This window comes from Cryptomeria japonica, chromosome 7 (genome assembly GCF_030272615.1).
Source record: "Cryptomeria japonica chromosome 7, Sugi_1.0, whole genome shotgun sequence".
In the NCBI taxonomy this organism is placed as follows: Eukaryota; Viridiplantae; Streptophyta; class Pinopsida; order Cupressales; family Cupressaceae; genus Cryptomeria; species Cryptomeria japonica.
In genome coordinates, this window is record NC_081411.1 from 312,336,242 (window position 1) to 312,355,135 (window position 18,894).

The following is an 18,894-nucleotide window of genomic DNA, read 5'->3' on the forward strand; positions in this document are numbered from 1 at the left end:
GAACCAAGCATAAAAATCCCAAGATAAGTCATCCTCTGGCAAACCATAGAGCAAGAAACAACGAATCCAAAACTCTAGCTAGTAGGAAACAAACCCACACCTTCCATGCTCTTAGAAGAGAACTTTGTAGGGCTAAAGCAATTAGAAACACTAGCAAAACCTAAGGTTAGGAGCACTTAAGAGGAAGGGAAAGAGAAACCCTCTATAGGATAGATCAACATCACAACCACAACAACTTCCTAGATAGACACTGAACAAAAAGTGTCATCTCCAACATCGAGAAATGTGAGACCACAACCACTTGCAACCCAAAAAATCACAAATCCCCACACATGGTAGGAGAGGGAAGATGCAATCCAACAATAAATTAACAAGAGGATCATCACCACCTTCCACCCCATTGACACCTTCTCCAACTAGCTCCCTACTTGAAACCATCTCTCTAGTGCACCATTCCCACTACTACTCAATGCAACAAAAAATAGAATACAAAAGCCCACACATGATAGGGGAGAGACAACACTAGCAAGCAATGCTACCGCATCAAGTTCATCCCCATCTAAAATCCTAACCCTGTTCCCTCTTTTCCTCGTTTCATTAAATATAGATAGGTTTAGAAGCAACAAATATTAATTATTTTTGGATTCTTATATTTGATGCCAATTGTTATTAATATATGAATCATGTTGAATGAGATTATTTGGCTAATACTTAGAGTGATATTTTATTTTCTATCATTGAAAATGTTTAATAATGATGTCCTTAAATTGACATCCTGAGACACCTATTTTAAAAATTCAGACATCCATACCAATAAATAGAAGAACGTTTCTTTGAATTATCAATCTTTACAAAGATTTTCAATTTTCAATTCAAAACAAATGTCATTTAATATAAAAAAAATTAAAAAATAAATATATATATATACTTAAAAACAAATAAATACATTTTAAATATAATTTTTATGTATAGAATAATTTGAAATAAGTTTTTTCAAAAAAATTTAAAATTAAGAAAATCTTTCATTATTGATATCAAAGAAAAAGGGATGATATTTTTGCATTTTCTTTCTTTAGAATTAATGAATCACATAAAATGTAGATATATTATTTTTTTCCTATTTAGAACTAATTAAACATAAAATAATTGAATATTGTCAATGGGCCCTTAGTTTGTTGGTGAAGTTGAAAGATTCTTAATGAGCCCACCAAAGAATCAATTCTGAAAAAAAAAAATTTGACATCTAAAAAAAATGAAGCTGAAATCATGCAAAAATAAATAAATAAATAAATAAATAAAATAAAAAATAAAAAATAAAATAAATAAAAATAAATAATAAATAAAGAAAGAAAAATTAAATTAAATTAAATAAATTCGAGAATGCTCCAGAACTTGGACGGCACCAAAATTTGAGGATTCTGGTTCAATTACGGAAGCAGATTTGACCCGGAACATTTCACGCAAATTAAAGTTTCGCTTTCAAAAACCTTAGAATTACGTAATCGAAACGGAACACCAAAATCAGTATTATTTAATTTAAAAGTTCTCTTACGAAGTCAATAAATGGATTTGACCTACTATAAAGGTTGTTTAATATTTTTCTGTTTACAGTAAATTCAAGAGTTATTTTTCAGCGTTTTATTTATGTTAGTACTAGTCGTGATCAGACTTGAATTCAATGCTGTAAATTGATTTTTTTATTTTTTATTATAAATAATATCAAAATTTATTAGTTTATAGATAATGGTATATGTCAAATTCTAAATTATTAATAAATGTAAAATTTAATCATAAATAAATATAATACAATATTATAATTTATATATAATTTCATATGCAACATTCAAAATTATTAATAAATGTTTGAAATTTAATTATAAATAAATATAATATATCATTAATTTTTCATATATATATTATTATAATATATAATATAAACATGTAAAGTTAAAATATTTTCGAAGGTAGAATATAAATCATTTAAATAAATTTATTTTCAATTCGAAACTATTTCTTTTTTGTTCTTTTTGTTTGACATTAGAACTCAACATCTTTCATATGTCTATAACATTATTTCGTTATTAAATCAAGCATGACAAGTTGATCTTAAATACTCAATTTAATATTTTGAATTATGTGTGATTATTAAAACTAATAGTTATCGTATATTTCTTTAAAAAGAAAAAAATTCTATGTTTTTTATATCTTTCTATTAGAAATACAAATTTAAATTATTATGAAATAAACTATAAATAATGCAAGCATAATTAAACCATTAAACTATAATTTATAAGTAATTCAAGTATATAGTTATATATTTCTTGTATTTTGATTAAAATAAATAATAAGAGAAAGTTATCTATTGGAATTTCTTAAAGAATAATTTTATTTACTTATGAATTAATTGATTTTAATTTATATATATTTAGAAATTATTTTATAATTATAATTTAAACCATCTATTAATTGTATTTTTCTTGTTATACATTAAAAAAATTGATTTCTTAATTTTATTAAAAAATACCTTTTTCATTTAAATGTTAATTAACTAGATATCTAATAGAGCTACATATTTAGAAAACAAATTTGAAAAAATAGAATACAAATAAAGATATCTAATAAAAATAGAAGAAAAATAAATTAAAAATGACAAATAATTAATCTCTTCAGGACATGGATTAAAATGAAGAAAACTAAAAATCAAATAATAATAACAATTAATCCAATAAAATAATTGTAACAATGAATTCTGCAAACGGTATCACCTTCAAATGCCTTAAATAAATCTTGAAGACGAAAATCTTTCAAATCCTTCAATGTAAACACAGGGAAATTGTGTTCAAGTTTGCAGGGTATTCTTGTGGGCCGTCTCACATAAGCAATTGATAAGATTCTTAGACAAACAGTGCTACTTAAAGGAAAATATGCGTGAAGATAGCGACATTTTAAACTCAAAACTCTTACCTCTCAAGCCAGAGAATAAAACTCGTAAAATTAGGTTAAATGTTTCGTCTTGCAATCGTCCTAATCTACTATTAGATGGGCCTTATCAGAGGGCCCTCTCTCCGCGTGCGAGTACCATTTGAGAGTAACAAGTAGCCTACGCGCTTTGAATGGAATCGTTTCCTTAAAGCATTTATCATGTGAAGCTCTAGGCATAGAAATGTTTTCCAAATTCTCGCAGGAATTAAAGAAATTTCTGTGAAATTCAAGTTCCCTTCCTCGCTAGAGCCGGGGATGAAGCTATATAACGACCGTCCGCCCACTTGTTTCAAATAGTTGAGCTTTCGATTATCTAATTTTAATCCCTCTCTTCATTCTCTGATCCATCATCTATTTCCAGGTTCAAATCATGGGATCAGTTAATGAAGATGAAGTAGTCATTGATCAGGACCTTTGGGTTACTCAAATAAAGGAATGCCTGCAAAGACATGGCCAGCAAGAAGAAGTAAAGGAGATCTTGGTATCCGTTTTTTGTGTGCCGAAGGAGCTGTTGACATTGAAGCCAGAAGCATATATTCCGCAGTGCGTCTCCATTGGACCATATCACCATTGGAGAGCGCATTTATTAGAAATGGAGAGATATAAAATAACTGCTGCGCGAAGATTCCAGAAAACATTAACCGGTGACTGCAAGTTCGAATCTGTAGTGGAAGAAGTGAAGAAGTATGACTGGCAAATCAGGAACTGCCACCACAAATTTCTTGACTACGAGGAGGAAGCCCTTGCATGGCTCATGGCTCTGGACGCCTCCTTCGTGCTCGAGTGCTTGCAGTTCTACGTCAAAGAGGGTGATCAGGCTTCACCCCAGGTGAAGCAACTAGGTCTAATTTTAGATCCATCTCGCAGAAGTGCAACCCACAATGCAATTATGAGAGATCTGATAATGCTAGAGAATCAGTTACCTTTGTTCCTCTTGGAGAAGCTGCTGGAAATAGAGATGGGTTCTCAAGCTAAGGCGGAAGAAAGGCTCTTCAATCTGGTGAATCTCGCGTGTAAAGAATGGTCCCCATTTATATTGAAGATGCGGGATAGTTCAAGGATGTGCATAAAAGAAAGGGGTCACATATTGGAGGTGCTCTACTACTCTATTGTCCCTGCAGCAGCCATGGGCCATACTATTTCTAATAAGGAGGAGGATGGGAAAGTCCCGTTGCGAGATTCAAACTACTTAATGCGTGCTCTGAAAGCTTCCTGGAAGGCTCTCTCCTCGCTAAAAGTCGGATTTGTTAAACTAGTCTCGGCTCTCCCTGACCGTGTCTTGGAAGGCCGGCCTGCCCAGTTTGTGACACAGTTGTCCACGAATCTTGTTTCAGCTTTTGAATCTCTTTCAATTAAGCGCAGAAATGAAACAGATGAGGATAAAGATGAAGAGAGTGGGTTTTCGTCCGCGGAAACACCTCCTACACGCGACGAACTAGCTGTTCCTTGCGTCTCCGATTTATACTCAGCAGGAGTAAAATTTCGTCCAACCGAGGGGGACGTCACCACAATTCGCTTCGACCAGACGACTGCAACTCTTTATCTTCCCAAATTGAGGCTCGATTCCAACACAGAAGTAGTTCTGAGAAATCTAGTGGCGTTCGAAGCTTCGGGTGCTTCCGGTGCTTTGATCTTCACTCGCTACACTGATTTCATGAATGGCATCATTGACAGTGTTGAAGATGTTCGGCTGTTGAGAAAGAGTGGGATTATCTACAATCACCTGGCAGACGACGGGAAAGTGGCAAGCCTGTGGAATGGCTTGGGTAAATGTGTCAAATTGACGCGAGTTAAATATTTGGACCAAGTTATAGCGGAAGTCAACAAGCGTTATAACAGCCGATGGAGCGTTGCTGCGAAGCGGCATGTGAACAAGTACATATTTGGTTCGTGGCAGCTCCTCACTGTTGTGGCCACGGGGATACTTCTGCTTCTAACTTGCTTGCACGCTTTTTGTTCTGTGTATGACTGTAAGCGTTGGTGGAACGACAGTACTGTTCTGCAGGGCTAAGCCAATCGGAAGAGTTTTATCTTCTAATTACCGATGCTGACATCCATTTCTTCTCTTTGAAATACTTCATTTACATTGACGGGGTACAAGAGTTTTGTTTTTTGAGGCGAGTTTAACTCTGCCTTTAGGTATGCTGCCGTTGTCAAGCAGACTGCCCTTACAAAACACATTTTGAAATTTTGTGGTGTCTATTGAATCCAATTCAATAGATCCACTTCTATTTTGTTTTTACATATTATACCGTTGTCATGCATACTGTATTTATAAAATACTTCTGAAATTTTGTGCTGTCCATTAAGTTCAAAACAATAAAATCATTTATAAAATGTTGTTTTATTCTTAAAGAATATCTTCCACTTAATACTGTTTTTGAAGTTTGTTGGTTTCAGATTTTGGTCATAAAATGCAATAGATTTTGTAAGTTACATAATTGTATAGTTTAGTTAAATCATGTTTCAAACTTGATGCCTTCACACTTTTTTGGGTGTGCAAGAAGTTTTTTAGGGGGCAAACAATCAATCATGTAGAAATGGAAGTGTACATCTTTAAAAGAAAGTCTATTTATGTCTAGTGAGGATGCAATTTTAGATGATAGAAAAAGAAGTGGGGGCTCAAGGATTCATAATATACATATATATGATCAAGCTCAATATACATATATATGATTGAATTCTATTCAGTTTAGGTTGAAATATTGATATAAATATTCTAATTTCATTCAAACATTAATTTTCACTCATTAAAACGTGCCAAAAAACTTCTTGTTTTATTCATAGTTAATTATTTTAATCATGAAATGCATCCACCAATTGACCAAGTCCTCAAAATGTACCATGACTTCGGTAGTGGATGGTAATATTAAAATTACCAAAATGGAAGTGGTGGTCATTATAAGGAATAGTTTTGTAATGATACTGGACATAAATAAGACTATTATAGTGGTGAAAATTGTATGTACTTATGTATTCTTAATTCATCCATTTAAATATGTATGTTCTATAAATACTTCAACAAAAGACAATGATTGTCATTAACTAAAGTGTAAGTCACAATATGGGACATGTAGTTAAGATTTTGTTTAATTTCAATTTTAGTAGTTATATTGAAAATTTCTAATTGAATCCTCGCGTCACATGGATTATTGTACGATAAATCTCGAAAGGATTTTAGCTTTATATTTCAAGATCCTAGCAATCATAATCCCATTTTGATTCATTATTATCAATTACTTAATACATTTTGATGAAGCTTATTGTAAGTCATTCATCTTGGTTACTTAAGACCTTATTATGGAGATCTATACCCTTAGAAAAAAAATAGTTGAAACTACCAAGCCTCTAGATAAAATTCTTACATTTTAGGATAATATAATGATTTTCTTAACTCGTTTAAAAAAAAAATCTAATCATTTTATTTACATATTAAAGATAATATTTCTTTTAATCATCTTCAAAATAGAGTTCTTATGAAGTGAAACTTTTAAAAAATTTAAGAAGACCATTTCAAAATCATACTTGACCCTTGTAGAATTATGCTCTAACCATTTGGAACCTCTTGAAAAATCACGTTTCCCATCATGTCTTCAATTAAATATAAAAATTAAACACAAAGATATTGAGGATTATACAACTTAATTGGTCTACATACTTCCCTACTTTATGCCCATCTAAAAAGTGAAATGATTTGTGTTTAAGGATGCATGGTATTTTCTTTTTATGTTCTAATCTAATGAAATAAGGGCAATGCTCAAGTTTAAAATTGAATACAAGGAATATCTTAAAGAGATCAATGTTGAATACTAGATGAAAGTTTAAGTATTAAAGGTGATAAAAACTATGGTTTTCTTACTAGCTACATAAAAAATATAGTAAACCCCATTCCATAGCGTTTTAAATTATCAATTTGATTGCTTGATAAATTATTTTGGAAGATGTTTTTATAATGTTTTTTGCCAACCTTGAATGAGTGAGGCGTGTGGTGGAATTCTTCGAACTCTTTATATTTTTCAAATGTTTGTAAATCAATCAATAAAATTCTTTTTTGATCTCTTTGAATGAGCTATAATAGAAATTATGTTATTTAAATTCAATTTTATTGTTTGAAAAAATATATATTAGGTGGTTCATATTAGATTATAACCCAAGAAATATCCTAAAAATAACTATTATGTACATAAGTTTTGTAAGCATGACAAATGTTGAATAGGTTTTCATCTTAGCATTAAGATGTTCACAATTATAGATGGGAAAAAGTTATAACAATGTGTTCTTAACAATCTTAATCTAACCATCAATAATTGGATAAAAGGATGTGGATAAATTCAATTCTATATGAAATATCTTCTACAAGGATTAACAAAACCTGAATCACAATTAAAAAAAAGTTGATATAAGTAGCTATAATATACCCAAACCTATAAATATATTTGATGTTGACCTTGACTCTTAGAATGTTATGAAATTTTTTGATCTTTAATATGTATGAAACTAGATAAATGACTTGAAATATTAGATGATTGAAATTATGAGAATCTAAGACATTGAGTTGGAAACATTTAATTTCTTTAGAATTCTTTCTACAATGCAATCATCTACAATATATTATTTCCCTAATTACCTTTAACTTCCTTTGGACTAGGTAAGTATGAATGAGTAAGAAATTTTGGTTCTAAAGAGAATCCTTGATATCTTCTTATGTACTGATTGAAGTATATATCTCCTTTAAAAACATTCAAACCCTAGATTAATTATATTATCTAATAGATTAAATAAGTTGATGTGATGTAGTTCATCTTTAACGAGAAATAATATTGATACTAGTTGAGTGTGAAGAATCTCAATCAAATGAATATTTATAATTGACTTTTTCGTATTCCTTTTCCCTTAAAAATGAAAATAGAGATAAGTTTAGAAATGGATGTATGTATATGCATGATAGTTTCCATATTTTATTTGATGATAATAAAAATTAATGTATATATTATCTAAAGTGATATTCTATTTTTTATATTTTATTCTTAATAATTAAAAATTATATAAAATGATATGCTTTGAAAAATTAAAAACAAAAAATAACCATAAACATATTGTGTGTAACTGTACAAATGTATCTCAAAAGGAGAGCAGGAAGGAGAGCGCTAGGGATTTTGGAGGTGGGGAGGATGAGAAAGAGGATTGGGATGGAGATAGGAAATATGATGGTGATTTCCAAGGTGGGGTTTTACACTTTGTTGAAGCTTTGTCCCTTGTTTGGGTAGTCTTGGTCTTGGGATTTTTGGTTGTCTCCTCTTTTAGGGTGCCCTACTTTGGGTTTGTGGGAGATTGCTTCATTTGTCTTAAGTGTGTGGTTGAGAGGTCTTGGCCCTCAAACCAACTATTCTATTCACATGGGCAAAGTTTTGTTTCCCATTTTTTTGTTCTTGCAAAGTTTGTCATGGTTTGGGGCTATCATCTTTGTCCCTTTATACACGTGGGTTTTCTTCACTTGCCTTGTTTGTGGAGGTATATATGGCTTTCTCAATCATGTGGCTTACGGTGGAGTGTGTATCACAAGGTATTGTTGTTGCATTTTCTACTCCATGTGGATATGGGTGCTTATCTTTGTGTCATGTTTCTTGTGGGCCTTTATCATTGTGTTTAATTTTTGGTAGAGGAGGTGTGGCCCCTATTCTTCTTGGGATTTTTTGGGTTGTGACGTTGACTTTCTTCCTCATTTTTGATTATGATTGGTGATTGTCTTCTCTCTTCTCACCCATCATGGATTGTGGCTTGCTTGTGCTCGAGGGGCTTTTTTCTTCACTTATGCAAGTTTGTATTTGGTGGCCACTATGTTGCATTCCTTCACCCTATTTCTGCCTTTTATGTGGACTATTAGTGGTTCTATAGTTGATGAGGGGCTCCTTGATGGGCTCTCTTAATTTTTTTTGGCTTCTACGTGCTATTCAGAGGAGTTTCATCCCTTTCTCCCTTTGGGATCTTTTTGGTGGCTAGGTTTTTTGCTTTTGGTTCATGATCTTTGGCCTCTATGAAGGTTTGTGTGTACATAGTTCCTATAGAGGTGGTTATTATGTTCATTCTTTCTCCTACTCTTCCCAAGTTTGTTTGCACTTGCAACCTCCCGCATTATCCTATTGAGGTGGATTATTGGGTGGTTGTGAGGGTTTTGACCTCTAGGCTATCTAGAGTTGGTGGGGATTGGGGGTGTTTTGTTGTTGTGTCTTCCTCTTCTGATAATGGCTTTACCTTTGGTGTTAGTGTTCTTCTCCTATTTGTGGGTGGGCGTTGGTGGCACAATGTGAGTTTGTTACCTTATGAGTGCTTAACCAGCATGTTCTTTGCTTCCATCGTACTCACTTTGGTGGTGATCATTGACTTCCTTCCAGGGGATTCTATCATCTTGGGTTTTGACACTAGCCCCCTCTACCCCCTGTTGTCTTGGTTCTACAAACTATGGATCTGTTGATGTGATTTGGTGTGGATTTGTCATGGTGGTCCATGTTATTGTATCTGTACTGGTTTTCTTTTGGATGGGGTTGGGATTGCTACATTTCTCCCTTTCTATGAACGATTTTGTTCATAGGGGCTCTTCTAGTAAGAAGTCTTAGGAAGTCTCCCAAAACCTAATGTTTGTTCTCCTCTCCCTTGATTGCTTTGTCCCAGTGCAAGGGGTTACCATTGGAATATTGTTTGGAGTTATCCTAAATCCCTCTATTATGATTATGTGATTCTTCTTGTTAGGTAACTCTTTCTTTCTAGTTGATGCTCAAATCAAAAGTAACCTTTTGAAAAGGGCTCACCTTTTCTAGTTTTTGGGTTTGTGGTATCTCACTTCTTCTAAGTTTTTCCTTGTGTACCTATTTGGTGGTCATGTATCAGTAATAGGCCTATCCCATCTTTTATCTAATCAAAACATATAGTGTCAACTTTTTACTACATATAATGAGCGTTAAATTTCTGAGATCACTTAGTTTAGACTATGGAAGAACATATATATCTCACAATTCTAGTCATATTACAAACTAGGGGAAGAGCACTAGTAGTCGTTATAGTTCCAATAATTGTTCACTCCTTGCACACCCAATCTCCCAATTACTTAGTTTAAAGAAACCCAGAAAATAATAACTAAAATCCCATTAATTTAAATTTCACATGTAAAAGTAGTTGTTCAACTTTTAGCATTTTTAGACTATAATTGGACTATTTGCACACCTTTATTGGTACCCATGGCACACTACTAGTAGGACATTTGTGCAAAAGTATTGGAAATTTTAAGTACATAGATATTGGGGCATCTTTAAGTAGCTATTAGACAACACTTTGAAACATGTACATTTTGACCCTTGTGCACATAACAGATCCCACAATTACATTGTTACTACGTAGAAGCTAATGTAATAGATATAAATAGTTAGGTAGTATATGAAGACAAGAAAAAAAAAAGTTAAAATTGGATGTATTGTTTAGTATCTATGGGTGCACAAAGTTAGCTATGTTGAACACATTGTACCACTGAGAGGGGGGTGAATTGGTGGTTCCCAATATTCTAAACCTTTTAAACCTAACTCTTGGTACCGGTTAGCATATCAAACATAAGGAGGATATACCAGACAAATAAGGAAAGTGATCAAATGAAAACACTCAAAGATAGACAACACATAACATCGGATATATGAGAAAAACCCAATGTGGGAAAAACCTCGATGAGAAATGCTACTGGAGACTATTGCTCCAATCCAACCTCACAATGAAAAATAGTTTTACAAAGATTTAGGGCACCAACCCAAGGAGCACCAACCCCTACACCGAGCACCAACTCAGTGAGAAACAATAGATCGAATCAATACAATAGTTATAGCCTTGTTTCAAATGAGTTTTGTAACTCTTGCAATCAAAATACTTCACCACTTTAACTCTTCTCTACCACTTCTCCTCTGCTCAGTTCTCTGTCGGTTCACTATCCTCCTTTTACACCCTTTCTTCCCTAATTCTGTCTAGCATGATCTCAATCGGTACATTCTCTTTTCTCCTTCACTTTCAGCAGCTTTCTTCCTAAATCTCCCTTGCTAGTTCACATAATTGTTATCCTATTTGGCAGCTTGTTGGTTGCTCTAACCTTACCAGTAAAACCTCTGATAAACCTTCTACTAGTTCAATAATTCTGTCAATCAGCTCCAACACTTAGATTTTTTTTAATCTTCTCTCTAATCACTCTTTTCTCTCTTAGTTACTCTATCTTTACCGACATCTAGCATCATCCATTTCATCTTCGGTCTACATATTTATATATGTCTTTCCAGCCAAGTTTAGAGTTCAAATACTAGCACCCTAGAGATTTTCTCCACCAACCCAATCCATATCAAATCTGATTGGTTCTCATCTCCTCGATTGATGATCTACAACAGATCAAACATTACCACCATATCTACTGATTCCTATACAAGCTTTCTATTTTTAGCAACTTGCAACTTGACTTTCATCCTTTCTCTATCAATCACCATTAATTCCTTAGTTGTTTCCTTTGACCAATGAGCACAAAGATCGGATCATTAGAAAGCTTCTACAACTTAATCTGGCTCAAGCCGCACTCTTCTATCATCGACCTGTGATTTATGGGTTCCTTATTTAAAGTTGACCTACTTATCACCTACCACGTCGATGGACAATTCACCAACCTCTAGATGCTTTCCACCTGGTATCCACATGTCATTCTTGTTGACATCCACCTATGTTCAGTCCATTGAGTCGGTTTAGACAAGATTACTAACTAGTATGCACTACCAGTGTTTAGCCACCAGTTCACTAACCCTGCCTGTACATGTCACCTTACCGGTTATCCTTCATGCTTTCTTTCCTCTATTCTGTCAGTGGATCAAGTTGACTTGTCATCAAACACATTGATCCATCCACTAAGTCTATTTACTAGTAGTATTACTCTTGCCTTTATACCCGTATTATCGTTGAGTAAAACATGTCATCAATGTGCATCCTGATTAATATGTCTACCACTGGATTACACTCCTCTTTGTATACCAGTGATCATGTTCTTCTCTGTTATGGTTTTGCTTTCTTACCGGTGGTCATGTTTACTGGTAGAGGTTGCATCCCATGTTTACCGGTAGCACAGCTTATTTGTTTCCTTACATACTCCTTCCTGCATACCAGTTGACATCAATGACAACACACTGCCAACAAGCTGTAATGGCTGCAAGTATGCTTCCCTTATGACCTGGCTCACAGTTGATGTTTTCACTATGTATCTCTTCAATGACCACAGTATATAACTTTTTACCTAACAAGACTTCACTAATACAAGTTGTGCTTCAACTATTATTCTTATGTTAAAACTTAATTCTTGTAATAAAAAGGCAAGATCTTTTAATTTCAATTTCCATGAATACTTTTTCTCAACCTTCAATTTCTAAGTTTTGGTATAGAAACACAATAGCCATATTTGATAAGAATTCGATATACCTTTGTTATTCAATTGAGATTATTCTATACATAAACCAATACAAATTTCATACTTAACATTCTAATTTTTTATGTTATATTTTTAATATGATTTTCTTAATATTATTTGGTTTATAGTTATACTTTTTTTTAATATTATTTTTTATTTTTTAAAATCATTTTCATAAAATATGACTATTATTTGTGAGTTGTTATATTTAATGTTGTAATTTAGTCCCTAAAATTCCTTATTTAATAAGAAGTCATAAGATAATAGTTATCATAAATTTTAGTCAATCAAGAGCTTTAAAAGATTAAAATAATAGTCTAAGAATAGATGAAAAGAAATCTTGCATGCATCTCTAGATCAACAATTACAAATAGTACATTCTTTTACTATGAAATTGAAAAACTAACTTGACTCATTGTATGAATGTTTAATATTTCCTTCTATTTATAACAAATCTAAAATGTTCTTTGACATTGTTTTTTAACTATCAGTTTTGAATGATTCCAAAACTACAATGAAAAACATCGTAACATTAAAAAGATAAACTAAAATTCTCGATTATTTAATTCATCAATATATACATGGTGTCGTGCAAACACAATCACTCTCACATGTCAAAATAAAAATTAGAGGAAAAATGAAAGTCTTCCAAATCTTTCAATGTAATGAAGGGGCAATTGAGTTCAACATGGTATGGTATTTATATGGGCCCTCTCCCAACACAAACAATTGACAAGATTTATTAGACTAACGAGGCCGCTTGAGGAACATGTTTCAACATCAAACTCTTTGATGTTGAAACATAGAATAAATATACATATTTCATCATGCAACACCTGAGAGTAACAAGAAGACTTTAGACTTTGAACAGATTCTTAATTGTAAAGCATTTACCATGTGAAGTTTTACAAAAATTTCTATTAAAGAGATGTTTTCTGTTCTCTCTAGAAGTATAGAAATTTCTGTGAAAGTAAAGCTTCTTTGTTCGTTGGACTTGAGGCTGAAGCTACAAATACGACCCTCGACCGAGTTGTTTCCCAGATTGGAGCTTTCGATAACCTATTTTTCATCTCCAGTTCGTTCACTCTTTCTCTGATATCTAATTTATTTTTGATCTGATTAGGATCTATGACAATTACAGACAAATTCTTAACAATATTACACAAGTTAATTCAAAACTTTTATTTGAGCGAATTAACATAATAATGCTTAAATGAACAAAGCATAATAAAGGTAATGAACTAAAAGAAAGAGAGTAGAAAGATAGAAGACAAAACACAATTGATTACGGAGTTCATCCGTGGGTCGGACTACGTCTCTGGGTCCTGCTCCAATAGGGGGACCGATCCAATTAGCTCAAAAATCAATTACAAGTGTTACAAGATATTCCCTTCAAGCACAATGGCAACATTATTCTCCAATATGCAGGTTTAATCAACAAGTCTTCAAGCTCATAATCTCCTTCTCATCACCTGGATGATTTTCAAAGGCCTAATACCCACTTTTATACATAAAATAAGCCATAATTAGGCTAAAACCAATAAAACCATAATATATCCTTCTTATGGCAAAAATAAATCCGTTCCTAACCCCTTTCTACTTGGTTAATTCGGAACCATTCATTGGAGTAGTTTGTTTTAACTAATATTCCCTATTTAGTTAAAACTGGCGGCTTTTACTCTTTAAATTCAACAAAGGTCGAAATTAATATAAGCACTATTAATAGTGCAACGGTTGACCACCATTTTAGGAGGCCAGTGATCGGGAGTTCAACACCCTCCGACCTTCCTTTTCCAACATAGGTGATGGGATAAGTTTAAATTAATTCAACCAACTATTAATAGCAACGCCATCATGTCGTGCACCGGCACAGGATGAAATTATGAGGTAGGTGGTTATGGGTTCGAATCCAATTTTGGTGTTTAGTTGCAACAACAAACTATGTCCCTTTGAGGTTCTAGGTGTTTATTTCTAGAGTATTGGAGATAATTTATTTTATCCTCCAGATCAAGCCTCCCCACTGAAGAGCTTTCGGACCTCCGAAAGTTTGACTACTCAAGAATTAGATGAGTGCAAGGTTCCCTCACTTTACCAATCTCCATCCATCTTGCTTTACCAGGGTGCATCCCTTTATGTCCCAATTTAGGGTATTCAACACCACCTCTTTTTGAAGATCTAATGTTTCTGTCCAGGATGACATCCTCTAGCAGCTTTGACATATACTCAGGTGCAAGGTCATCAACTGAAGGGACTTGAATATTAGCCTCTTCATCGAATATCATTGGAGGCTCGTACAACTTCAGATTTTCTACATTTACAACTGAGTAAATTTGCATATATGGAGGAAGATTAAGGTGAAAGGCATTGGTACCGATCTTTTCCAAGATCTCAAAGGGACCATATCTGATAGGCTTAAGCTTCTTACCTTCACCTTGCATCCTTTCCTTGCTGATATGTAACCAAACATGGTCACCAACCTGAAAATGATGATCTATGCGATGCTTGTCATGGTGAGCCTTGTATTTTGCTTGGCTCTACTCCAACTATGCTTCTACTGCCTGATGGATTGCTTGGACCTTCTGGATGAACTTTAAAGCCCTTTCTGCATCATGGCATCCATCTACAACATCGTCCTTTCCAAAAGCCAAGTCCATTGGTGTCTTTGGCAAGTAGCTGAAGCAAGTCTCAAAAGGAGACCTCTTTGTAGAAGAATGTGCTGCATGGTTGTAAGCATGTTGCACATAATGAAGATTCTCATCCCACAACTTAGGATGCTTTCTATAGTAGCCTCTAAGTAGATGAACAACTGTCCTGTTGACTACCTCTGTCTGTCCGTCAGTCTGTGGATGGAAGGCTGCACTCTTCTTCAGCTTGGTGTCCATGAGTCCCCACAAAGATTTCTAAAATTTCCCTAAGAATCAAGAATCTCGATCCGATACAATAGAAGTAGGTAACCCAAAATGAACCCATACAAATTGGATGTACATATGAGCTGTTAGCTCAGCAGTGACTTGTTTCTTACAAGGCATTAGAATACACATTTTGTTGAATCGGTCAACAACAACATACAAATAATCATGTCCCTTCCTAGACATAGGTAAACCTCCCACAAAGTCCATAGACACACTTTCCCATGGATGGGATGGTATAGGTAATGGTGTATACAAACCCAATTTCCTGTTACTTGGTTTACTAGTTGCACACATTACACATCCCTTTATATACTTTGTAACAGTTTCCTACATATGAGGCTAGTAACAATACTTCTGCAATTGAACCAATGTTTTACTTACCCCGAAATGCCCTGCAATCAAAGAGGTATGTGCTTCTCGAATCACCTATGCCTATTCATCTTTAGAAACACATAGTTTACCCAAGTGGTACAACAAGTTATCCTTCACATAGTAATCTTTTTCTTCTACATGTTTACCTTGGATTAAAACTGCATATATATCCTTAAAGTTCTCATCATTAGCATATTGTTCCTGAAAACTTTCATGAACCATGGAACTATTTTTAAGGATTATCAAAGCACTCTTAAGTGGAGGCCTAGAGAGCATATCTGCTACTTTGTTATGGGCACCTTTCTTATACTTAATTACCAAATGAAACTGTTGAAGAAAACCCATCCACCTAAAATGCCTACTTTGTTGCAGTTTAGACTTTGAGAGCAAATACTGAAGTGGCTGATGATTAGTGTGTATTACAGTCTCATTGCCCATTAAGTAGTGTTTCCATTTCTTAACACTTTGAACTAAAGCATAAAGTTCCTTATCATAAGTGGGATAGTTACTTACTGCACTTGAAAAAGTTTCAAAGTGGTAGCAGACTGGTTTACCTCCTTGCATGAGTACAGCTCCCATGGCAAACCCACTTGCATCTGTCTCGATCTCAAATGGTTGATGTAAATCCGGTAAAGCCAGAACTGGTGCAGTGCTCAACTTTTCCTTCAAAGTATTCAAATCCTTCTATTGTGGACCTCCCCACTGAAAAGTTGCCTTCGTACTAGTCAATGCATGCAATGGTGATGCAATAAAAGAGAAGTTTGCAATGAACTTCCTCCAATACTGAACTGCACCTAAAAAACTCTTGACTTCTATGACTGTACTTGGCCTAGGCCATTTTACAATAAAATCGACCTTCGCAGGGTCTACTTTTAGTTGACCATTCCCTACGACATAGCCTAGGTACACTAAGGATGTCTTAGCAAACTCGCATTTAGACATCTTTACAAAAAGTTTTTCTTTCCTTAATACATCAAGGATTTTTTTAACATGAGTTACATGATCTTCCCAAGACTTGCTGAATACAAGAATATCATCTATGTAGACTATGACAAAATCATCAATAAAAGGATGAAAGACATCATTCATGACTCTCATGAACGTAGCCGGTGCATTACAAAGCCCGAAGGGCATAACCAACCACTCATAAAGTCCTTGTTTTGTCTTAAAAGCAGTTTTCCAAATATCATTTTCTGCAATTTGTATCTGATGATATCCACTATGCAAGTCTAGCTTAGTGAAATAAATTGCATGTTTCAACTGATCAAGTAAATCATCAATTCTAGGAAGAGGGTACCTATTCTTTACCATTATCTTGTTCAAAGCTTTGTAGTCGATGCACATTCTCCAAGTCCCATCTTTCTTTGGAACCAACACAATAGGAGAACTGCAAGGAGATGTACTAGGGCGAATAACTCCTCTCTCAACTAGCTCCTGAACCTGCTTTTTGATCTCTTCATTTTGTAAGACTGATAATCGGTACATGCCAATGTTTGGAAGTGGCAGATCCTGCTGCAACTGGATCTCATGCTGTATCTCTCTCTTAGGAGGCAATCCTTTTGGTTCCTGAAATAAGTCATCATAAGCGGAAACAACTTTGACTATTTTAGCCTTATATTTAGGATCACATCCCTTAAATGCCTCAGATGTTTCATCTTCTTTGGCTTTTACAAGCATTAACACAAAGTTCTTACTAGAATTGACCAAGCTTTTCATCTAACCAGCTTTAACTAGTGCAAGATTAGTCTTTATCTTATTTGCACATACAATGTATTCAATCTTATCTTTAAAAAGATGATACTTGTTCTCCCCCCTATAGAATATAGCCTGTCGGTCATATAGATAAGGACTGCCAAGTACAAGACCACAAATATCTAAAGGGACTACATCAACTTCTACTTCATCTACAAAGTTTGTAGTGATAGCAAATCTTATCTTACATTGTTTAGTTACTTGCAATTGTGCATCATTGCAGACCCATCCCAGAGGCTATGGTTTCGGATGAGGTGTTGTAGTCAAGTTAAGCTTTTTAACAATTTCTTTAGATATCAAGTTAACTTGAGAACTCATATCAAATAATGTATCAACTTTAGTATGTTTGATAACAACCCGAATATGAAATAATTCATTCCTTTTCTTATCATTCTTAGGAGTAGAATCTTTACTTGTACTTGCACTTATATTAGAAGAACTTGTAGCTGATGAGAGAGATCTACTTTTTTCTTTACCTTGGATTCCAACAACAATGATCTTTGTCTCATCTCCAGAGTCAGATCCAAGATCCTGTTGAACTATAGCAGCAGTCTTTTGTTTGTCTTTGTTTCCACCATATCTCTTTGGCCTCTTTTTAGGGTGCAGCTTCCAGCACCTAGAATCATCATGCCATTCTTTCTTGCAATGTGAGCATGTGGGTTTTTCACCCTCTTTCTTCACTGTAGCTATTTTTTTCCCCTTCCCTTTGTTTTGGGATTTGTTCTCAGACTTAGATGGCTTCTTATCAGACTTATCAGTAAAAGAACCCTTACCTCTTAGCTCTAGGTGTGTGGCTTGAACACAGACTTCATCTAAGTTACTAGGATTCAAGACCAAAATTGAATGTCTCAGATAAGAGTGAAGACCACCTATGTACTTAAGCAACGTGTCCTGGGTATACAATGGAACATTTAATGCAATAGCCTTCTTTCTAAATTCATGGGTGTAATCCTGGATAGACTGACCTTTCCCTTGCCTAAAAAGTTGCCAGTTCATCATTAACTGTTGCATATGGCCTAGGGGATAGAATTGCTTCTTGAGAGCATTAACAAAGTCTGACCAACTTAAATTGATTTTACCATGTTGTGAAGACCCATCCCGAATTCTACTCTCCCACCAGGTTAGAGTTGTACCTCCTAACCGAAGAGTAGCTAACTGGATCCTTTTGGCATCATCTAAGAGGTTTTGGACTCTACAATAGACTTCAACCTGTTGAGTCCAATCATCTAATTTTTCAACATTTAATTCCCCACAATACTTTGGTAGATCAAATTTTACATCCAATTTAATCTTAGGCTTATGTGAACTCTTCAAAAGAGAAGAAGACTTAGAATGAGTAGAAGAGGGAGAAGACGGGGAAGAAGGAGAAGAAGGAGATGGGGGTGTTTTTGGAGGCTCACGGTCACC

General features: G+C 34.3%; 1 protein-coding gene across 1 annotated transcript; it reads left to right on the plus strand.

The window, feature by feature from the left end:
- The first annotated feature begins 3,352 nt into the window (after window positions 1–3,352).
- LOC131047245 (putative UPF0481 protein At3g02645) lies at window positions 3,353–4,993 on the plus strand. The gene has a single exon (XM_057981107.2). The coding sequence runs from the start codon at window positions 3,353–3,355 to the stop codon at window positions 4,991–4,993; it is 1,641 nt and encodes a 546-aa protein (XP_057837090.2).
- The last annotated feature ends 13,901 nt before the right edge of the window (window positions 4,994–18,894 follow it).